The 23,406-nt window shown below is 37.6% G+C and overlaps 1 protein-coding gene across 3 annotated transcripts in view; it reads left to right on the top strand.

Moving 5' to 3' along the window:
* CCNC (cyclin C) overlaps positions 1-22,040 on the top strand; it is a 26,767-nt gene extending 4,727 nt beyond the window's left edge. For 2 of the 3 annotated variants that reach the window (XM_006172063.3, XM_014585171.2), the window contains exons 2-12: positions 494-600; positions 2,817-2,901; positions 3,057-3,126; positions 5,943-5,994; positions 10,871-10,926; positions 13,669-13,704; positions 14,381-14,472; positions 15,358-15,425; positions 19,057-19,136; positions 20,210-20,328; positions 21,786-22,040. In XM_006172063.3, coding sequence (XP_006172125.2) covers positions 494-600; positions 2,817-2,901; positions 3,057-3,126; positions 5,943-5,994; positions 10,871-10,926; positions 13,669-13,704; positions 14,381-14,472; positions 15,358-15,425; positions 19,057-19,136; positions 20,210-20,328; positions 21,786-21,840 — 820 coding nt within the window. In that variant the 3' untranslated portion in view covers positions 21,841-22,040. Of the gene's footprint in view, positions 1-493; positions 601-2,816; positions 2,902-3,056; positions 3,127-5,942; positions 5,995-10,870; positions 10,927-13,668; positions 13,705-14,380; positions 14,473-15,357; positions 15,426-19,056; positions 19,137-20,209; positions 20,329-21,137; positions 21,233-21,785 lie in introns of all 3 variants that reach the window. The other variant, XM_014585166.2, reaches the window with a different exon arrangement.
* The last annotated feature ends 1,366 nt before the right edge of the window (positions 22,041-23,406 follow it).

Below are 23,406 nucleotides of genomic sequence, written 5' to 3' on the forward strand. Positions count from 1 at the left end.
ACCCTCCAGGGGGGATGGTCACGCCGCAATCCCTTCTCCTCCATTCTCCTCTCGGGATCTTGGGCACGCACGCACACGCGCCAAGCGTGAGTTTTTTAAGCCACTGGCTCCGGGACAAGAACCGCGGTCGACTACGTGGGAGTCCAGCGACATAGCCATTACGCTAACTGCTGGTTCCCTGTAAGATGTATCTTTATGTCAGAGTCTTAGAATCAGTGGAATACAATGTAAGTTAATAATTGGAAGAGAGACCAAAGAGGAGAGGGAAGAAATTAGAATAGTTTTTTTGTTATTTTGGGGGGCATATTTACATTAACTAGTGAGATTGTTCTTGTTTACATTTCAAGAGATGTAAGAAATACTGTCTTTTAAAGTTATTTTTACACTTTGTACTTCTCAGAATATGAACAACCCGTTCATCCCTGGAATGTTTTTCTATGGCTTTGTTTGTGGATTTTTCTCTGTAATAATTTCTTAACATCTCTACTTCTAGTTTGCAGTGGATTTTGGATAAACAAGATCTGTTGAAGGAACGTCAAAAGGACTTAAAGTTTCTCTCAGAAGAAGAGTATTGGAAATTGCAAATATTTTTTACAAATGGTAAATTAAAAAAAAAGATATTTAAATGGTATAGTTTGTCACCTCTGAATTAAAATATTTTTGTATAGTAAATTGTGAACTGTTTTAGTACATACTTAGCATTTTTTAAAGAATTATTTATTTAATTTTATTTCTTAATATTCTTCATTTTGACTAGAGAGAGAGAAAAAACAAGCTAGGTCCAGGACTCAAAATCACAGTCAACCATGTGGAAGTCCAGTGCCTTAATCACCCTGCCACCTGCTGGCCCCCATACTTAACATTTTTTATAGATACATGTATTTTTTTTTTTACATGTTTTTCTTTTTACAGCTTATATTCATTTTTTTCTTTTTTACTTTTTTTGCTATAGGGCACATGGTCTTGAGAGACTGAGACAGAGAAGGAAAGTGAGAAATCACTGCCATATTCTTCATTTTGACTAGAGAGAGAGAAAAAACAAGCTAGGTCCAGGACTCAAAATCACAGTCAACCATGTGGAAGTCCAGTGCCTTAATCACCCTGCCACCTGCTGGCCCCCATACTTAACATTTTTTATAGATACATGTATTTTTTTTTTTACATGTTTTTCTTTTTACAGCTTATATTCATTTTTTTCTTTTTTACTTTTTTTGCTATAGGGCACATGGTCTTGAGAGACTGAGACAGAGAAGGAAAGTGAGAAATCACTGCCCAGGGGGCATGGCCACATTGCAGTCCCTTCTCTTCTAGTGTCTTGGGATTTGGGGTATGCATGCACACACTCCCAGCATGATTCTCAAGCCAGGTAGGGACTCAAACTGTGGAATCAGCCATGTGGGATCTAGTACCTTAACCTCCATGCTACCTGCTGGGCTTTTCTTAAAATGATCTAAATTTTGTGTGTGTGTGAATTTTATGTGTCATCGGCACTCAGAACAATTTGAAAGTGTTAACTGATTTCCCTAAGTTTTTATAATGTATTACTAAACCTGGTTTAAGATAAACTAAAACAAAGTACTTTGAGGCTAAATGATTCTTGGATTGACATCTTGTAGCCATGGTGGTTCCTATCTTAGCACTTTGGAATGAAGGGATTTAGGGTCAGAAGATCTTTACTCTGCCTTGTGGTAGCTTTGTCACATGACCTTTCCAACCCTTAGTTCACTCTTTTGCAAACCTACTTCTTTTTTGTCTTGATTCCTTATGGTTTTTTTTATTTATTTTATTATTTTTTTTTTTTTGTAAACTGTATAAAGTGATGGTTAGAATGAGTTTGATAGGTGTCTAATATTTTCTTTTTGTATTTTTTATAAAGATAGTATGATATTGAAAATATTTAGAAGATGGAAAATACCTGTCATTCAACCTTGTTAATATAAGAATAATTTTTGCTATGGAGTGATTTTTAAATTTATTTTTGAGGTTTTACCATAGGGTGTGTGTGCTCACCGGAGAGAGGCAGAGACAGAGTGGGAAAGTCCAGCAAGGTAACTGCTATGCCATCTGCTGGCCCCAGTTAAAAAAAACTTTTTTTTCTTTGAGAGGTTTTTGCTACAGGGCGTGTGCACTTGTCAGAAAGACAGAGACAGAGAGGCAGAAAGCTAGAAATCACCTCCAACGGGAATGGCCATGCCGCAATCCCTTCTCCTCCATTCTCCTCTTGGGATTTTGGGCATGCATGCACATGTGGTATGCACATGTGCCTGTTGTGAGTTTAAGCCACTGGTCCGAGACTCGAACCATGGTCGACTACATGGGAGTCCAGCGACATAGCCATTATCCCAACTGCTGGTCCCCCCCAATTTTTTTAAAATCTACATTTAAAGAAATTTGTCAGGGCACTTGTATTCTCCAGAGAGAAAGACAGAGCAAGTGAGAAAGCATCCCCCCATGGGGGATGGTCATGTCGCCATCCCTTCTCCGTTTCTCTCTTCTTTGGGTATTTTGGGCATGCAGGCACATAAGGTTAGTATGTTTTTCAGGCTGCCAAGTCTGGGACTCAGTCATTAGTCATGTGGGATCCAGCAACCTTAACCACCATGCCACCAGCTGGCCCTTCTATTATTATTTTAATGCACATTCATTTTTTTTTACTCATTTGCAAATTCTGTTATTAAACCATAGTGATGAGCTTTACAGCATGTGTTGCTATTTCCCTTTGTCAAACATGAATATAGATAAAAGGACAAACATTACTGTTTAATGTTAATACAATACCAAAAGATGCATTTAAAACATTATTATCTTCCTTTTAGTTATCCAAGCATTAGGTGAACATCTTAAGTTAAGACAACAAGTTATTGCCACTGCTACAGTCTATTTCAAGAGATTCTATGCCAGGTGGGTTATTATATTTTGGAAATATGTTTTATCTATTTGAAATTCTAATGTTGGTGAATCATTATATAAACGAATCATGTATTTGCCATAAAGGAGTCTTTTTGGCTTTGTTTTCTAGGTGAGTGACAATTTACCTTTGTTTTATTCTATTTTAGGTATTCTCTGAAAAGTATAGATCCTGTACTGATGGCTCCTACATGTGTGTTTTTGGCATCCAAAGTGGAGGTATAAGCAATTTTTTGTTCCTTTTTTTTTTTCTTTTTAAGAATTATCTTATTTAACTTTATTTATTTTTATTTATTTTTTAACTTGACCAGACAGGCACAGAGTGAAAGAAAGAGAGAAAGTAAGAAAACAAGCTGTCAGGTCCAGGACTCAAACCAGAGTCTGCCATGTGGAAGTTCAGCAACCCAGCTGCCACGCCACCTGCCGGCCCACAATTTTTTGTTCTTTTGTAGTTGATGTCTTTTGGTTAACCTGCCCCAATTTTTATATTTGGCTCATCATGACTTTCCTGATGACTTAATACTTATGGAAAGATAACAATAGATGGTAATTAATGCAAAATAATGAAATTGTACAAAATCAAAGAAATATATATATACACATATATCCTTTATCTATTCATGTAGTAAATGCTTATATACTACTTATTGTGTACCAAATGTTTTTGTAAGTCCTTTTACAAATACTAACTTCCTTAGTTAGTATTTAAAATCCATGAAATATATAGTAGTAGTGACTATATTTTATGAGTGAGGAAATTAAGACACAGAGAGTTTAATATTTTTTTAAGAACTTTCCTAAGCTCATATAGCTGATAAGAGGCAAAGCCAAAGTTTGAATCATTAAGTCCAGCTCTTAATGCTGTGTTCTTAGCTGCCTTACCCTACTGGCTTTAAGACATTTATTGTTTGGCACTAAGTATTTCGTAAATGCCACAACTTATCTAATGTTATTTGAGAGTGTTTCTGTGTCTCACTCATATGCTTATGTCTTACTGTCTTTCCCTGCCTCCTATTGCCCACTAAGCCATAGGAAAGCAGAGGAAGGGCAGGGATTAGAGGAAGCTATAACTTTATAGAATAAATAAAAGATTGGGTGATGAGGGTAGAGAAACTGGGTGAGAGAGAGAAGATTCTGAGATAAGAACTTGCAGCTGAGGTAAATGTCTGCTGAGCTTATATTTTGTAGAGAGCTCCACTAGAATCCAGAGAATAGCAGGTATGGCTGGTGTTTGTAACTAATCCATGCAGTGTAAAGAAACCTTATTATGTTGCTATTTTTGGATGATGTCTTTAGAATAATAATTTTTTTGCATATTGAACATGATTTTAGCCTAGTAAGTTTACATTCTTTTTTTAAAAATTTTATTTAACTTTATTTATTCATTTATTTATTTCAATTTGACCAGAGAAGGGTAGAGTGTGAGAGAGAGAGAGAGAGAGCTAGAGAGAGAAAGCAAGCTGTTGGGTGAGTGTGAGAGAGAGCAAGGGAGAGAAAGCAAGCCGCTAGGTCAACGACTCGAACCGCAATCAGCCATATGGGACTCCAGCACCCTTAACCACCAAGCCACCTGCCGGCCCAACATTCTTTATAATAACCACTTTGATTTAGTTTTGTTTTATCTGGTATTTGATGATCCATGACATCTTTTCCAACTATGACCTAAATGAGAGTTGTCTTCATTAGAAATAATATTAGCTTCGTAGAGATTTTCTATGAGTGGTAATTTAAGAAGACCAAACCAGCTTTTTGTTGTCAGGTTTTCTAGTGGCATAGAAAATGTTATAAATTGTCGTGAAAGGCCTTTACTGGGGGCCGGTCAGTGATGTGGTGGATAAGGTGACTGGATTTCACATGGCTGATTGTGCTGCTTGAGTCTTGGACCTAGTGGCTTGAAAAACAGTGCTGGGCACATGTACATGTGTGCCCAGAATCCCATCAGGAGAACAGAAGAAAAGGGATTGTGGCATGGCCATCCTCACTGAGGCAGCTTTCTCACCTCCCAGTCCCCGCAAGTGCACATGCCCTGCAGCAAATTTTTAAAAAGTTTTTATTGTGGATTGGTTTTTCTAAATATTGCCATGTAAAGTTTGATTTTATTTAAATATCACTAGATAATATTTAATTTCATGTATCTGAAGCATAATCACTGGGAGACTAAGATAAAATCTTTATAAACTTCTACTCTTATAGATTAATGTGAAGATTTTTTGTTTTTAAATATCTTTTGTTAATTTGATTTACTGAGTAAAAGTTTTCACATTTAAGATTTTTTTTTCCCTTGCTTTTTGCTGTAGGGTGCACGTGCTCACTGGAGAGAGAGAGGGAAAGTGAGAAATCACCTCTCATGGAGGATTGCCATGCTGCAGTCCCTTTTCTTTCATTCTCCTGTGATTTGGGGCACGAATGCACATGTACCGGGTCTGAGACTCAAACTGCAATTGATTATTTGGAAATCCAGCACCTTAACAATCACACCACTTGCTGGCCCAAGAATTTTCTTTTAATTTGCTATAGGTTAAAAGTAGAAATGGAAATTATCATTGAAGTCTTATATTAGTCTTGTTTCTCTCATTCAGAAAGGATCATTGTTTCTGTGGCCTTTTAAGTTCTTTTGGTGATACTGAAGTTTATCTTATTCGGAGTTTTAACTGTTTTATTACTAAATGCCCTAAAGTATTTAACTGTTCTGATTTAGTTGAATAGGAACCTTACTTAATATTCTAGTAGTTAAATGTGGAATCTCAACAATTTACTTGGAAATTAATTTTAGTGCAAAAAAACTGATACTGTCACTTTAGGGCTTGGTTTGTAATTTGGCACATCTTAAATTATAAAACTTAACAATTTATCTTAAATTGTAGCAGTTTTAAGGAAAAGTAATGCATTTAAGTATTTAAGTATTTTATACCTTAAGTAGGTAGAAGATGAACTGACTGAGGACCTAGGAAATTCTGTTTTGAATAGACATCAGATACCCCTAGGTTTCTGTTGGGTTGTTATATGCCTGATCTCATCTACTTTTCTTTCTCTAGGAATTTGGTGTAGTCTCAAATACAAGATTGATTTCTGCTGCTACTTCTGTATGTAAGTGCAAAAAGTATGTCCTGCTTTAAAAATGTAATTCCAAAGAAAGCGCTATTATACATAGATATTTTTAGGGTTGAAGATGTGTGAGGGTTAGCTGGATTTGTTAAATCCCCTGATGATACCTTTATGACTATTTTATTTGGCAGAAAATAAAGTTTGAAAGTTTCTTTTTAACCATTTTTAGTATTATTTGTGAGATGATACTTTTTTTAGAGGTTTTTTGCCTTTGGGCTTGTGCACTTGACAGAAAGAGTCAAAGTGAGAGGGAAAGTGAGAAATCACTGCCATGAGAGATGGCCATGCCACAATCCCTTTTCCTTTATTCTTCTCCTGGAATCTTGGGCACACCCACACACATGCTCAGCATGAGTTTCAAGCCACCACATCTGGGAATTGAACCATGGTTGACCATGTGGGAGTCCAGCGATGTAATCACTATGCTATCTTCTTGCTCCAAGATACTACATTTTTCATTTTTATTGTAAGAGTCATTTTTTTCAGTGGGGTGTGTGTGCTCACCAGAGAGACAGAAAGCAAGAAATCACCTCCCAGAGGATGACCATGCTGCAATCCCTTCTCTAGTCTCCTCTTGGAATTTTGGGCATGCACGCATGTTTACCCGGTGTGAGTTTCAAGCCTCTAGGTCTTGGACTTGAACATCAGCCATGTGGGAGTCCAGCAATATAACTGCAATGCTATATGCTGTTCTTAGATTGACTTTTTTTTTTTTTTTTGCCATAGGGTATGTATACTTGCTGGACAGAGAGAAAGTGAGAAATTGCCCTCCAGGGGAAATGGCTACACTACAGTCCCTTCTCCATTCTCTTAGGATTTTGGGCATAAATACACATGCACCCAGTGTGTGTGTCTTTTCTTTTTAAAATAATTATTTATTTATTTAGTTCCATTTGTTGTTATTATTTTAACTTGACCAGAGAGAAAGGGAAAACGAGAAAGCAAGCTTCTAGGTTTGGGACTTGAACTGGGATTGGCCATGTGGGAATCCAGTGCCTTAATTACAGTACCACCTACTGGCCCCACAGTATGTCTTTAAAGTCACCAGGTCTGAGACTTAAAATGTGCAGTTGGGGGGGATAAGCAGGTGGTGTGGTGGTTAAGGGTTCTAGACTCCATGTGGCCGACTGCTATTTGAGTCCTAGACCTGGCAGCTTGCTTTCTTGCCTTCTCTCTCTTTCTCTCTCTCTCTCTCACACACACCATCTCTCACTCTGTCCCTTTCTGGTCAAATTAAAATAAAAATGAATAAATAAAGTTAAATAATTCTAAAAAAATAAAATAGGCCATGTGCAATCCAGTACTACCATATCTGCTAGCTCAAAGATTGACTAATTTTTACATTTTTGGATCATGCCCCCCTTTTTCTTTTTAAAATTTATTTAATTTGATTTATTCATGCATTTATTTTAATTTGACCAGAGAGAGACACAGGGCGTGGGGGGGATGAAAAAGCAAGCCACCAGGTCCAGGACTTGAACCGTGGTCAGCTATCAGCTATGTGGGAGTGTCCAGTGCCTTAACTACCATGCCACCTGCTGGTCCTGAATCATTCCCCTTTCTAAGAGTATAATCTAACTTTTGGGGCCAGCATGTGGCATAGTGGTTAAGGCGCTGGATTCCCGCACGGTTGACTGGTTGGAGTTCCACATCCAGTGGCTTGAAACTCTTGCTGGACATATGTGTGTGTATGCCCAAAATTCTGATAGGACAGTGGTGGAGGAGAGATTGCAGCATAGCCATTCCCCCACTGGAGGCATGATTTCTTGCTTTCTGTCTGTCTCTCCAGCAAGTGCACTCACTCTATAGCAAAAAATCTCATTAAAAAAACCTAATCTTTTCCATGTTATATTTAAATTATTTTTAGGGTAGATAAGTAATCAATTTTTATCACAATATTTTATATACCAAGTATATCACATTAAGTGTCTAGGGATTAGTAATTCACATTTGTTTCATGCATAGAAATAATTTGAGAGAGAAGGAGGAAGGGAGGGAGAGCAAGCAAGCAAGTGAAAGAAAGAGTACCCTCTCATGGACATGGTAATGCTGCAGTCCTTCTCCATTTCTCCTCGGGATTTGGGGCATGCATGCCCACAGGCCCAACATGTTTTTCAAGCTACATTTTAAAAATTAACTAAAAGAAAGATTAATTAAAATGGGTCTAGGTTTCAAATCTTGGAAAATGTTACTGATTTAAATTAGCTGTGTTTACAAGACATCTTTTTTTTTTAAGAGAGATTTTTGCTGAGCTTCTAATCTTTGGGGCATGTACACTTCCCAGTGGGACAGAGAGACAGAAAATGAGAAATCACTCCCAGGGGGATGGCAATGCCTCAATCCTCTCTAATCTTGGGCATGCATGCACACGTGCCCAACATGAGTTTTAAGCCGCTGGGTCCAAGTCTTGAACCGCAGTCAACCATTGCAGTCCAGTGATGTAACCATTATGCCATCTGCTGGTCCCTTACAAAACATCTTTTAAGGGTCAACCAGTGGCATAGTGGTTAAGGCAGATCCTATATGGCCAACTACATGTTTGATTCCTGGACCCAGTGCTTTGAAAAACACGCTGGGTAGGGGGTAGGGGACTGGCAGGTGGTGTGTATAAGGTGCTTAACTCCCACATGGCAGACTGTGGTTCAGGCCCTGGACTTGGTGGCTTTCTTTCTCTCTCTTGTTCTCTGTCTCTCTGGTCAAAAGCCATAATAATAAATAAAATTAAACAAATAATTGTTTTAAAAAAAGAAAAACACTGGGAGCATGTGTGTGCATACCCAAAGTCCCAAGAGGAGAATGGAGGAGAAAGGATTGTGGTGTGGCCATAGCCCCTGGGTGCTTTTTCACTTTCCCTCTCTCTCTCTCTCTGTCTCTGGAGAGCGCACACATCCTCTGTGAAGTTTAAAAAGAAAAACAATCTTTTAGAAAATATGTAGAATAAATAAATTTTTTTTTTAATCTCAGTGAGTTCTTTAGGCTTTATGCAAGTAGAAAGGATTACAAAACAGATCCTCTAGAACCTGGTGAAAGTTATCTGATTAAATTAAATGTATCATAATAACTTTAATACAGTGTTCTTGAATAGTTCTTGATTGTATACACTCATACTGTTTTGAGGAGATGGGGTATTGGTTTTTACTGTTTTTTCCTTTGTGCTTTTTTAGTGACTAATAAGACTAGTAGTCTATATGTGTGGTATGAAAATGTCTTAGATCTTTGCATGTATAATGTAATACTTTTATTGAAATACATCTTTTGATAAAGAATACCTAGTCGCTATAGAAAGTTTAAAAGTGCAGATTACTAAAATATCCTTAAGTCTCAGAGGTACCCACTCTTAAGTATTTTTTTAGTGTATTTCCAATATTTTATTAAAATTGTATGTGTGTGTGTGCATGTAGTTATGTTTAGAAGTGAGGACACCTCTAAAAGTTTGTGGAAAATAGAATTAAAGTACAAGTTTATTTTGGTGCAAAATATTTTGAAAATTTTTGCCTTTTTTTTTTTTCTCTTTCTTCTTTTTTGGAGAGGTTTTTGCTATAGGGCATGTGCACTCGCCAGAAAGACAGAGATAGACAGAGAGACAAAGCGAGAAATCACCCCCTTGGGGGATGGCCACGCCACAGTCCCTTCTCCATTCTCCTCTTGGGATCTTGGGCATGCACGCACACGCGCCCAGCGTGAGTTTAAGCCACCGGGTCTGGGACTCAAACTGCAGTTAACTACATTGGAGTTCAGCGACATAGCCATTACGCTAACTGCTGGTCCCAAACTTTTTTTTTAAAGAGATTTTTTTTACTATAGAGTGTGTGTGCTTGCCAGAGGGAGAGACAGACAGCAAGAAATTACCTTCCAGGGGGGATGGCCACACAATCCCTCCTCCTCCATTCTCTCGGTATCTTGGGCACACAAGCATACGTGCCTGGCATGAGTTTTAAGTTGCCAGGTCCAGGACTCGAACCATGATTAATTATGTGGGAGTTCAGCTACGTAACCTTTATGCCATCTGCTGGTCCCTAGATTTTTTATAATACACATTTTCTATGAACTCTGAAGACTTCCTCTTACAACGTCTGTATTCTTTTAAGCTAAATCATTGGAGAATAGAACTGTTTAGTTCTAGTGCTGGGAAGATTTTTAGAGATGATCTAAGGTCTCATTTTTTTCCCAACTTTTTATCTATTTATTTAAAGTTTATTTTTCTTCTTTTATTTTTTAAAGAATGATTTTATTTAACTTTATTTATTTAAACTTGACCAGAGAGGGACAGAGAGAGCGAGCGAAAGTGAGAAAGCAAGCCACCAGGTCTTAAACCGCAGTTGACCTTGTGGGAGTCCAGCACTCTTAACCACCGTGCCACCTGCTAGCCCCAAGTCTATTTTTCTTCTTTAGAGAGAGACAGAAAAAGAGAAAGATAGCACCTTCAGCAGGGTCTCACACTACAGTTCTTCCCTCCATCCTTTCCTAACCAGTCAGGACCACTGGCCTGGGCATGCTATTTGTAGTTAGACCCAAGAACTCAGCCCAGACCTTCTGTATGGCCTCTAGCTTTGCAGAGCTGTCACTACTGCACATGCCACGTGACTGGGCCATTTTAATTGATCTGTTTAAGCAGCAGAACCTTTTCTAAATATATTTTAAGTAGAAGATTGAAGCTAATTACATTATAGGTGAGGACCTAGAGCTTCCTTTTACCCAGTCTTATTTCTTCAAATAAAAATGAGAGTTCCTAAGCATTGCCAAGAACTCCTATTGAAAATGAGTTAGCCTTCTGTAAAAGTCTACACTATGTTAAAGGAATTTGGGGTTAATTCATGTTACTATTTTCTCAGTTGGAATTGTTTTTTGTTTTCTGCAGTAAAAACTAGATTTTCATATGCCTTTCCAAAGGAATTTCCTTATAGGATGAATCATGTAAGTATTCTTTATAAAATAAGATACTTGTTGAAATTATGTAAGCTAACTCTGTTAATATTAGAATAAACTTAATAGTCTCTTAGAAATGGCAGTGTCAAGTGCTATAAAAATTTAGATATTATTCTAAGTTTTGTTTTTTTTCTTTTTTTGGAGAGGTTTTTACTATAGGGCGCATGCGCTCGCCAGACAGACAGAGAGAGACAGAGAGATAGAAAGCGAGAAATCACCCCCCAGGAGGGATGGCCATGCCGCAATCCCTTCTCTTCCATTCTCCTCTCGGGATCCTGGGCATGCATGCACACATGCCCAGCGTGAGTTTAAGCCACCAGGTCCGGTACTCGAACCGCAGTCGACTACGTGGGAGTCCAGCGACATAGCCATTACGCTAACTGCTGGTCCCTATTCTATTCTAAGTTTTTTAAAGACAAGATCTCACTATTACACTGTTTGCTTCAGCTTCCTAACCTTGATCATAGGCATAGACCTCACAGCCGGCTCTGTTTTAGATAGGATCTTGCTTTCTTGTCCAGGCCGGCTTTGAATGTTTAATCCTCTTGCCTCAGCCTCCTGAGTCACTGGAATTAGAGGTGCATGCCACTGCACTGAGCCTTAAGGCTGAACCTGGGAATCAAACCCTGACCTCCCATGTGGTCTATGCAGAGTATAGCATCTTAGCAGCATGCACTATGGTTGTTAAGACTAAATACCTTCAAGGCTGGCAGATGGTGTGGTGGAGCAAAACGCTGGCAGATTGCTCTCTCGCTTTCCCTTTCTCTCTTTCTATCTCTGTCTGGTCAGATTTAAAAATAATAATAACAAATGGAACGAAATAAATAATTCTTTTAAACAAAGTAAATACCTTCTACCATTTTATTTTATTTTATTATTTTTTTAATTTGCGAGATGGTGCATGCTCTCAATGAGGGTATGGAGAAAGCACTCCCAAATGAGGCATGGTCATGGTACAATTCCTTCTCTATTTCTTGACCATCTTGGGATTTTGGACATGCACCCACGCATGCTCAGTCTGTTTTTCAAGCATCAGGACTGGGATTTGGACTACCTGGTCAGTGTGTGGGATCTGGTAGCCTTCACTACCAGGCCATGGAGTTGACCCTACCTTCTCCTATTTTAGAATACTTCATGGGGGCCGGCAGGTGGCATGGTGGTTAAGGTTCTGGAATCGCACATGGCCCAGCACAGTTTGAGTTCCAGACCTGATAGCTTGCTTTCTCATTTTTCTTCTCTTTTTCTCTCTGGCTCTCTGGTTAACTAAATAATAATAATAAAATCAAATAATTCTTTAAACATTACTTCATAGAATTATCAATCCATAGTTGTCAACTCTGCCTGCCTATTAAATCTTCTTGGGACCTTTTTTTTTTTTTTTTTTTTTTTTTTTTTGGAGAGGTTTTTGCTATAGGGCACATGCGCTTGCCAGACAGAGAAAGACAGACAGAAATCACCCCCCGGGGGGATGGCCACGCTGCAATCCCTTCTCTTCCATGCTCCTCTCAGGATCTTCGGTGCGCATGCACACACGCCCGGCGTGAGTTCAAGCCACTGGGTCCGGGACGTGAACCTGCGTCTACTACGTGGGAGTCCAGCGGCATAGCCATTACACTAACTGCTGGTCCCAGGGACCTTTTTAATAGTACTGATAATGGGTCCTTTCTAAACCAACTACATCAAAAGTTTCAGGGTTAGGATCCCAAGCATTGGTATTTTCTTTCTTTAATTTTTTTTTTTGTGTGTGTGTTTGTGAGAGGCTACATGTGTTTATTAGGTAGAGACAGAAGAAGATGAAGAAGGAAAATGAGAAAGCCCCCCCCCCCAGGAGGGAAGTTCACACCGCAGTCATTTCTCCTCCATTCTTCTCTTGTGATTTTGGGCACACATGCACTTGTGCTGGGTATGCTTTTCAAGCCACCAGGTCTGGGACTGGTGCACAGTCAACTGTGTGAGATCCAGCCTCCTTAACCACCATGCTACTGGCTGACTCAGCATTGGTATTTCCTTTTTTTAAAGAGTTTTTTGCTATAGAGTGCATGTGCTTGCCGGTGAGAGAGAGAGAGACAGAAAGTGAGAAGTCACCCCCTCAGAGGGGATGGCCACACCACAGTCCCTTCTCCATTCTCCTCTCGGGATTTCGGGCATATACACACATGTGCCCAGGTTGAATTTTATGCCGCCGGGTTGGGACTCTTAACTGCAGTCTACTGTATGGGAGTCCAGCAGCGTAACCATTACACTATCTGCTGGTCCCAGCATTGGTATTTTCTAAAAGTACCTATATGATACAAAGGTATAGTTGGGACCTACTATAGTGAAACAATTTGAAAATCATATTTTAAAAATTGTTACTACTTTTGACATGTCAATAGGCATATCCTTCCTTTGCCACTTTATAAGTAATTTAATCATTCTACTTAAATTGTATTTATTTATTAAGTAGAGATAGTTGCATTTTGTATTCTTTGAGTAAAAAGTATATTGTACAATTTGAGTTTTTTTCTAGTCTATTTTAAATAAAAATGAGTAAATAAGAATGCTCGCAAGAGGTTGGCTTTTCCTTATAAGGATTCCAATGAATTTCATGTATTATTTAACAGTAAAAAGTATTTTTTATTGCATATATTCATTCTTATATAAGCCACAGTGTTTATTTTCTTAATTTAAAAATTTTTACTAGAAATTTGATAAATTACATGACATTTGGCAATCTTTTTTTTTAAACAGATATTAGAATGTGAATTCTATCTTTTAGAACTAATGGTAAGTACATTTTTTTTCTCTGATTAATAGAATAAACTTATTTTTCAGATTAAATGAAGTCAGAAATTAAAGATGATTTATAGGAAGGTACATCTTAAAACCACCTAAGTGATATGTGATGGTGAAATGATAGTAGCCTAATAAAACCACCCATATCTTCTCTGAAACATGTAATTTGTATATCCTACATAGGATGGGAAAACTTTTCTGTTCCATAATAACTAAGTTTAATAAAGAGGATTATAAGCAAAGAAGTCAGGACATTAAGCCACTGTAAATTATGTGCACAGTTTGTGTATGTGTGTGGTGTCGTTTAAAGACAGATTATGTCTTTGGCAGAATTCTGCTCCTCCAGTTGGAAATTATGGATTTGTAGGCTAATAAGAGGTTTCAGTGTGTTGCAGATGTGACACTTTGAGTCTCTAAGGGAATGAATGGATGCTGACTGACTGCCAACCGATTTACCAAGGTATATTCCAGAGAGAGCACTGCCTTTACTATTACAGTAGAGTTTAGGGCTGCCATTACTGCTTGCTTAAGAAAATAAAAGGGAAGCAAGCATGAGTTAGAGAAATTAATTTTGAAATACACAATTATAAATCAGTTGGATAATGATATCTTTTTTTGTGTTGTAATAACTGTTTTTATACATACACATTTTTTAAACTGTTTCTAGGATTGTTGCTTGATAGTGTATCATCCTTATAGACCTTTGCTCCAGTATGTGCAGGACATGGGCCAAGAAGACATGTTGCTTCCCCTTGCATGGTAATTAGAACAGAAGTTATTAACAGTGTAAATGTTACTAGAAAGGAAAGTTGAGAACTAAATATGAAGTTCATTGTTTGTAAAGTCATTAAAATAGTGCCCCAAGATATTTCAAGTAAAATATATACTTGCTGAATTTAGTAAGTATAGTGGTGTAAGTACTAAAGTGATAAACATCTTAAATTACCTAATATACCCATGAAAATGTGATTTTTTTTTTGGCGGGGGGAGAGGTTTTTGCTGTAGGGTGTGTGCGCTCGCCAGAAAGAGAGACAGAAGGTGAGAAATCACCCCCCAGGGGGTGGCCACGCTGCAATCCCTTTTCCTTTCTCTTCTCAGAATCTTGGGCATGCGCACGCACATGTGCCTGGCGTGAGTTTAAGCCACCGGGTTTGGGACTCAAACCGCGGTCGACTATGTGGGAGTCCAGCGACATAGCCATTATGCTAACTGCTGGTCCCAACAATGTGATTTTGTATGAAAACTAGACTTCACATGAAAGTTAACATGAGACTGAAATTATCTTTAAAACAGTGATTTTTGTAAGGATAACATAGGTATAAATTTACTGTATAACTTTTGACTTTTTATGTGATTTTCTGATTTTTGAAAAGCTAGAAAATGTGTTTCATTTTATAATTTATTGTGAGGTTTTGAATTTTAAAATGCATTTAGCTATAACTGTATTCATTAGTTTGTACTTATTTATAGTCACATTCATGTATCCTTTTGCCTTAAGGTTATTAACCTTTATAGCTGTTCTTCAGTAATATGAAAGGGAAATAAATATGTACAAAGATGGGAAACCTGACCCTTTGGGGAGGAAATGTACAATTAGATGAGATAATTCTGCTTTCAGTAATACTATTATTTACATTTCTATAGGAGGATAGTGAATGATACCTACAGAACGGATCTTTGCCTGCTGTATCCTCCTTTCATGATAGCTTTAGGTATGTAAGTGTGATATACCTATATTAGTTAAATTGTTATAAACCTATGTAGGTCATCCTAAAATAAACTTCACCCTATTGTACTTTATGTTTTTTGTGTTCCATGAAGTAATAGACTAATCCTTGCATGTGAATTTTCAGTAATGTGAACTGCAGCTGTCACAAATCAAGATCAATTTCCCCTTATTCCCCCTTTTGTTTAAGTTTTTTAAAAAATCATTTAAAATAATTTTAATCAGTGTCTGAACAGAACATTTTTTAGGGGTCAAAATTCAGAATTAAGCCTGTTCATATTTATTACAATGTAAATAAAATAAACTAGACTTGTCTTTCATTCCCCTGAACCCAGGTAGGGAGTTCAATAAAGGAGTATCTGTAGTTCTTAATGTCTTGCTGGAGGAAGTTAATTGTTACCTTCTCTCTGTGAAAGGCAGTACTGTAATAGGTTAGAATACAGACTCCCGGGGTCAGCAGAGAATGTAATGATTACGTTGCTGGACTCCCACATAGTTGACCACAGTTTGAGTTCTGGACCTGTAGCTTAAACCCACACCAGGCGCATGTGTGTGCGTGCCCAGAGTCCTGAGAGGAGAGTAGAGAAGGATTGCAGCGTGGCCATCCCCCCAGGGCTTGATTTTTTGCTTTCTGTCTCTGTCTGTGTCTCTCTGGTGAGCGCATGGACCCTATTACAAAAATCTCTCTCTCAACACACACACACACACACCCAAGTCAGATAGTACTGTTTAAACTTTGCTTCCTCTACAATTATGAAAAAAATTAACCTTTCTGAGTTTGCTTCCTTAATTGTAAAAGGGCTGGTGGGGGAGTGGACTAATAACTCCATACAGAGTTGTTTCAAGACGTAAATGTAGAGCATCAAATAATGTCTCCTTTGTACTGGACACTTGTTCATTTCTGTTCCTTTTCCTTCTATTGATGTACATAACTCCATCCTATTGACTTTTTTCCACTTTAGCCTTGCTTTCTCTGATTTCTCATTTTTCAGTTATTCTTTAAGTAGTGATGTCTCTCAGTCTTTTTACACCAGAGGTGGCAGATAGGTTTTTTACACTTTGTAGTAGTGGCAGCTCTTTGCAAGGACTAGATCTGGAAGGATTCTGAAGTGGTATCAGGGTTAATGGGTAGAAATGCTAGGACCTACAGAACTAAAAAGGAGGAGGTACCAGGATACGTGACATCTTTACCATCCCCACTATCTTTGTTCTCTCTGTATAGTTTCATTCAGTCCAGTACTTCTACTATCTCTTTAAGTACTGAAACAGATGTGTTTTATTTGTTTTAAATTTTTGCCATAGGGTGGTACATACGGTGGTTCACTGGAGGGAGGGAGGGAAACACACACACAGAGACAGGAAAAGTGAGAACTCACCCCGCGGGGATGGTCACACCACAGTCCCTTCTCCATTCTCTTCTCAGGATTTTGGGCATGTACGCACTGGTGCCCAGCATATTTTTGAAGGTATCATATCTAGGACTTCAACTACAGAGTTTGCCATGTGGGATCCAGCTCCTTAAACACCACATCTACCTTGCTGGCCCTGAAGTGAATGTTTTTATTTAGCCAAGATCTTTTTCCTCAGCAGTTTTTTGTTTTTCTTCTTTCTTTAATTTTTGATGTGGGATACATGCATTTGCCAGAGAGAGATATAAAGGGAAACTGAAAAATCACCCCCTAAGGAGGCTAGCCACACTGCAGTCCCTTCTCCTCTAGTGTCTTGGAATTTTGGGCATGCACATATGTGTACCTGGCATGGTTTCAAGCTGCCCAGTCCAGGACTCGAAACACTCAGCTGGCCATGTGGGATCTAACACCTTAACCTCCATTCCACCTCCTAGCTCTCAGCAATTCTTTATATCCATTTGTCTTTCTTTTTTACATATTAACTACCATGCCACCTGCTGACCCCAATATATCCATTTTTTCTCTGCATACCTCCACTTGGCTTCTCATCAGCAACTCAGACTCGTGATCACCACTGAGCTCATCACCTGGCCCCAAAATAGGCTCTTCCTTTGAGTATCTTTGGTAGCTTGGTGAACAGCAGTAGTTACCTTAAGTGGAAACCTGTCAGGTGATCTGCAATCCCCTCTCTATTCTGTCCTCTTCTCAGAACTTTGGGCATGCAGGAACAGACTCCAGGGAGTTTTTTAAGTTATCTGGCCTGAGACTCTAACTACTTCATTAGCCAAGTGGGAATCAGCCACCCTAACCACTGCGCCACCAGCTGGCCCAGCAACCCTACTTTTACTTGAACTAGCAAAACATAGTCAACATTGTTAAAACAGATCATCATCATAATTACCTGAGGGTTTTGTTTTTGTCACATTGACTTCATGATGCAGTTTGGCTCCTACTTTGTACTACTGTCCAGGGATGATTTTCTTAATCTAATCTCATTGGATTATTTTCCTTTCTGATATGCCTAACTCTCTAGGAACCTATACCATGACTAGTACACATTGAAGAGCAATGTCAAGAACCTTAATGTATTCTAGTAATTTTCCTACTTAGATTAAATTGATGGCATAGACAATAATAACTATTACATGTAGCTGTATTATTGTTGTTATTTAGCTTTTTGCTCTAGGGGATGTGTACTTGCTGGAGAGAGACAGAGAGAAGGAATGAGAGAAATTATCCCCCAGGAGGGATGGCCACACCACAATCCCTACTCCTCCATTCTCCTTTGGGGATTTTGAGCATACATCTGCCCAGAATGATTTTTAAGCCACCATGTCTAGGGCTTGAACCATGCAGCCAGCCATGTGGGATCCAGCACCTTAACCACCACACCATCTACTGGCCTCTGTAGCTGTATTATTTTTAAAAAGCAATTAGAAAATATAGATTTTTTTTTTCTTCTTTGTTACAGGGCATGTTTGCTCACCAGAGAGAGAAGACACAGACAGATAGGGAGAGGAGAAAGTACCCCCTATAGCAGATGGTCATGCAACAATCCCTTCTCCATCCCTTTTTCCTTCTTGAGATTTTGGGCATTACACACACAATTGTTTTGAACCACAGTTGGCCATGTTGGTTCCCTTAACTGACTCCAAATCGGCCCCCACCAGGATTATTTAAAAGTCAGCCTAGTGAGTACTGAATACTACTCTGAACTTAATATAGCCTGTCTCCTGACAAATTGGGTTTTGCTATGTTTCTACCTTTCCTGCTTTAATATTGATAGCATTAAAACTCACAACTGTGCAGTCAGCATGATATCTGGCTGCCTTAACCATTAGGCCATAGAGCTGGCCCTAACACATGAAATTTATAAGTAAAACATTTCAGTTTTTTTTTTTTCTTTTTTAATTCTGCCAGAGGGCACATGCATTCATCAGAGAGAAAGAGAGGGAGGAAGAGGGAGAAAACACCCACCTAATGGGGACTGGTCACACCACAATCCATTCTTCTCTGTTTCTTCATCCTGTTGGGTTTAGAGCATGCGCTCACATGTACCTGGCATGTTTCTCAAACCCTGTGGTCAGACATGTGGGATTTGGCTGCCTTAATTACCAGATTATGGCTCTGACCTGAAAACCGGTAGTTCTAATACACATTCTGTGCCTGCAGTTTCCCACGGGCAATTACCTGTCGTTTTTTCCCCAGCCTGCCTACATGTAGCCTGCGTTGTACAGCAGAAAGATGCCAGACAGTGGTTTGCTGAACTTTCTGTGGATATGGAGAAGGTATTCTTTAAAATTCTCTTTGTTGAATAAAAGAAACTTGAACATTTTAAAATTATATCATATTATAAAGAGCCCAAGATCTTATGATGTACACCAGGCTAAAGAGACTATTAGTTAAACAGCATTTTAAGAAACATGTTTGGTGTAGGAATAGTTGATATTGACTAAGTTCTATTTCTCTTAGCAGTTTAGAATTAAAAGAGAATGGTAAACTTTTGGCTCAGTTGTTTGCACAGTAGCCTCTAACTTCCAGGATTAGTTGCCAGAGGGCATGGGCACTCATCAGAGAATGAGAAAGCACTGTTCAGTTGGGTGCCGTCACACCACAGTCCTTTCTCTTCTACTTCTTCCTGTTGGGATTTTGGGCTGGGGTTTGGAATCACAGCCAGCTACATGGGATCCCTTAGCCGGCCTCACCAGGGTTATTTTAAAATCCACCCAGTGACTGCTGGATACCACTCTGCACTTCTGTAAATCAGCCTGTCTCCTGACAGACTGGGCTTTGCCCCGTTTCTACCTTTCCTGCTTTAATATTGGAAGCATTAAATTAATCCAAGGCTAGGTCTACTCAGGTGGAGAAGAAAGGACTAATTTGGAAACAGCATGACAGACGTGTGAAAGTGTCAGTTTTGAGCACCTTATGTAATGAGTGCTTAATGAAAAATCCAGATAATGTCTTATATGCACTACCTTCTATGAATTGTTTGAAAATTGGCATTAGAAAAATACGTTCCATAGTGGCATATTCCTTGATTATTAAAGCCTTTATTCCTAGTACCTCACTGTTCTATTTTGGTGGAAGAAAGACATCATCAGGTAGAAGGAAACCCAATTCAGAGATGGATACGGATGGACAGGGCACATATGCTGAAAGATGAGAGGCTAGGAGGAAAGTCTGAACAGCAGTGTGATGAAAAAAGACTTCTGGATTTGTCAGGATTTTCTAACCTAACCTGAGTACTTAAGGGCAGAGACTGTTTTCTGAAGGATGCCTGGTACATAATGTGTATTTTTTATGTACTTAATGTTGCTTGTTTTTTTCCACTGAGAACTTTTCAAATATTATCTTCTAGATATTGGAAATAATCAGGGTTATTTTAAAATTATATGAACAGTGGAAGAATTTCGACGAAAGAAAAGAGATGGCAACTATTCTTAGTAAGATGCCGAAACCAAAACCACCTCCAAACAGGTACTTTGTAGACTTTAATTTTTGGTTTTGTTCAGTTATATATCATTCTCATAAATCATATTTTCCTTAGATTATGTTGTTTTATCTTTTTAAAAATTTCTTTCAAAATTCATGATTTATGTTAATTTTGTGACTTGATAAATTGAGGATGTTTCATTTTTTAAAATAAACAGTAATCTGATTATTTAGTAACTTCCTAATGCAGTCCAGGTCTATTACAGGTATCCCTCAACATATGGCTACTACCGTACATAAAATGTAAATAGAACAGTTAGGCCAGTTTACCTGAAATTCAAGGGTAGAAAACTTTGTAGTAGTCCCAGGTCAGTTTGACTATGTCATCTTTTTTTTTTAAAACCACTGTTAGCTATTATCTTGATTTATAAATTTCAGTAGTAGTTGTAAAATTTTTTGATGAGTGGTCTGATAATGTAAAAATAAAGAATTTTGACTTTTGAGTGACCCTAAGATCTATAGCACACAGGAACATAATTTTGCTAAATATGACTCAGCAATGCCGAAGTTTTTTTTTATTGTCGTTACTGTTTTTAAATAGGATCTGTTCATTTAATTCAGTGGATCTTCGTTCCCTGTATTGGATCATTTGGGGAAAGGAAAAAGGGTCAGAAGGGAAATAAAGAAATGCTGCTATCTAAATTATTTCTCTAGAAAAATTTTTATAGCATTAAGATAGATTTGTAGATTAGTACTGATAAGTTAACATTACAGTTTGGAAAAAGTGAGTACTTATACAAGGAGCTGTTTAAGGCAGTCATTCAAACAGCTACCTTTGGATGCATTTTTTGCAGAAATTCCCTGAGTGATTCTTCACTAGTGGCAGGGCCTGAAGCTGCAAGATGATGGTGGACAAGATAAGGCAATAATCCCATTGCCACAGTTACTGGTATTTTCAGTTTTAGTTATTTTATTTTAAATATTCAGCATTTTCCAGAAAATTACCGTATTTCTTTCTGACTTATAAAGGTTTGCTGTATTTACATATGATTTTATTATGCCTTTGGACAATTTTTTTGTTTTTGGGGTTTTGTTTTTTTATTTTGCGAAAGAATACGTCCTAATTTTAGTAGGAATAGGATATTATATGTAAGATTTAATTTTATAGGAAATTTGTTTAGAAGAAGCTGTAATCTCTATGTTGAGTGATACCTGTAATAAGAATGAAACCTTATGCCCTGATTTAAATTTTTTTGAGTGTATGTGGACACTTTCAGAATATTTGTTATGTGTGAGGGCACAAAGTTACATAAGAATAAAAACATAAAACCAAATGTTAGTCTTCTGGATTTTAATTTTTCTACATCTGTGTCTTTATTCAGGAATGTTTTACTTAGAATTGTACCACAGGATAACAAACTTTTAAAATTTGTAGGCTTATCAGGGTGTTGAAAATGAATCTTTTAATTGGTACAAAATCTCTTTCTTCCCCATTTAAACAGTGAAGGAGAGCAGGGTCCAAATGGAAGTCAGAACTCTAGCTACAGTCAATCATAAAACATTCCGAAGAATTCCGTAGTGGACCACTTGGAAATAACCATTGGACAATTTCATTTATGTCTTCAGTGGAACACAAATGAAAATGAATAGCTTGTTTCTGTCAAGCATATTGGGAAGTGATTTTAGTTTTGCAAAATAAGTTTTTCCTTAGCTAATTTGACTTTCTTATATTATTGATTAAAATCTTTTGATTTACATGTTTGAAAAGTTTCTAAGGGGACCTACAGACAGACATACGTAGACATTTCAAAATTAATAGCTTTTGACTGGTGATATTTCTTAATTTCGATAATAGAAATTAGAGCTTTTTATTAAGCCAGGAAACGTGGATTATCACTTGTTTAAAATTCTCTTTGGTCATTGAAGGACCAAAAAAGAACATTAAAAAATCAGTATCTGAGGGCTTTTCCCCCTCTGTACGTTTAACTTTAACTCTATTTAAGGAATCAAATCTTAACAAAATCCTGGAAGATTTTGGTAATGATGTTGATAATTTCAGGGAAATTAATCAAGTACCTATTGATTTTAAAATGTATTTTATTCAGTAGTTTTAGTATCTTGCCATGGAAGATACTAGCCCAGCCTAGCAGAAAAGTGCAATATGTATAGCATATTTTGACATTTTAAAAGTTATATTAATTCTGTAACCATTTTGAAGTGCTGGGCAAACTTTAAAATCGTATATGAAGTTATTTGCAGATAATTCACAGCTATTTAGGCATTTTGAAAGCTTAATTGGATAAAACACCATAAGAAGGTTGAAATTTAGTACAATTTTAATGTTACTTTTTACTCTACCACAATTAGCATTTTGAAGGCTTAATTAGATAAAACACCATAAGAAGGTTGAAATTTAGTACAATTTTAATGTTACTTTTTACTCTACTGTGAGAAGTTTTTTATACAATATACATACCCTAGTTTGACTTTGTGTCTTAGTGTGGATTTAAAATTTACTACAGGTATCCTGAGCCAGGAATACAATCAGGTTTCAGGTCAGTTTGATACTGACTATTCTTAATTCTCCTGTGAGTGTAGGACTTTAGACTAAATGTCATGTCAGTGGGACTGTGCTGTCTGTGGAACTTAATGAATTAATCATTTTCTTCAGACTTGAAGGAGAGTAATAAAATAAAATTTGGAGTCATAGGATATTGATGTACAATTTAAGGATTAAAATTTTTTTAATAAATCAATTGTGGACAATGGATTATTAAATTAAATGTTGACTTCCTAGTATAAAACTTTAAGAATAAAAGTTCTCCAGCTATATTGACTAGTGTCTTGAATTTATCTTTTTGAATTTGTCTTATGTTGTTTTCTGAAAATCCTTTTTCTTTTAGATAAATGTTAAAGCCTTCTATGGTTCTTCAAGGGGGCGATTTCAAATGGTTTATAAACAGACTTTAGTAGAGTCCTGCTTCCTTATGGAGAGTAACAGAGAACTGGAAAGGGAGACTACGTATTAAGTCAGTACAGTGACAAATAATAGGTCTCCCAAGCTTAGGGCAGGATAAATAAGGAAAAAGAACTCTCCTCAGGTCTGAAGGAATTAATGTTGGC

Source organism: Tupaia chinensis, unplaced genomic scaffold (assembly GCF_000334495.1).
Source record: "Tupaia chinensis unplaced genomic scaffold, TupChi_1.0 Scaffold149168_1, whole genome shotgun sequence".
NCBI classification, from domain to species: domain Eukaryota; kingdom Metazoa; phylum Chordata; class Mammalia; order Scandentia; family Tupaiidae; genus Tupaia; species Tupaia belangeri.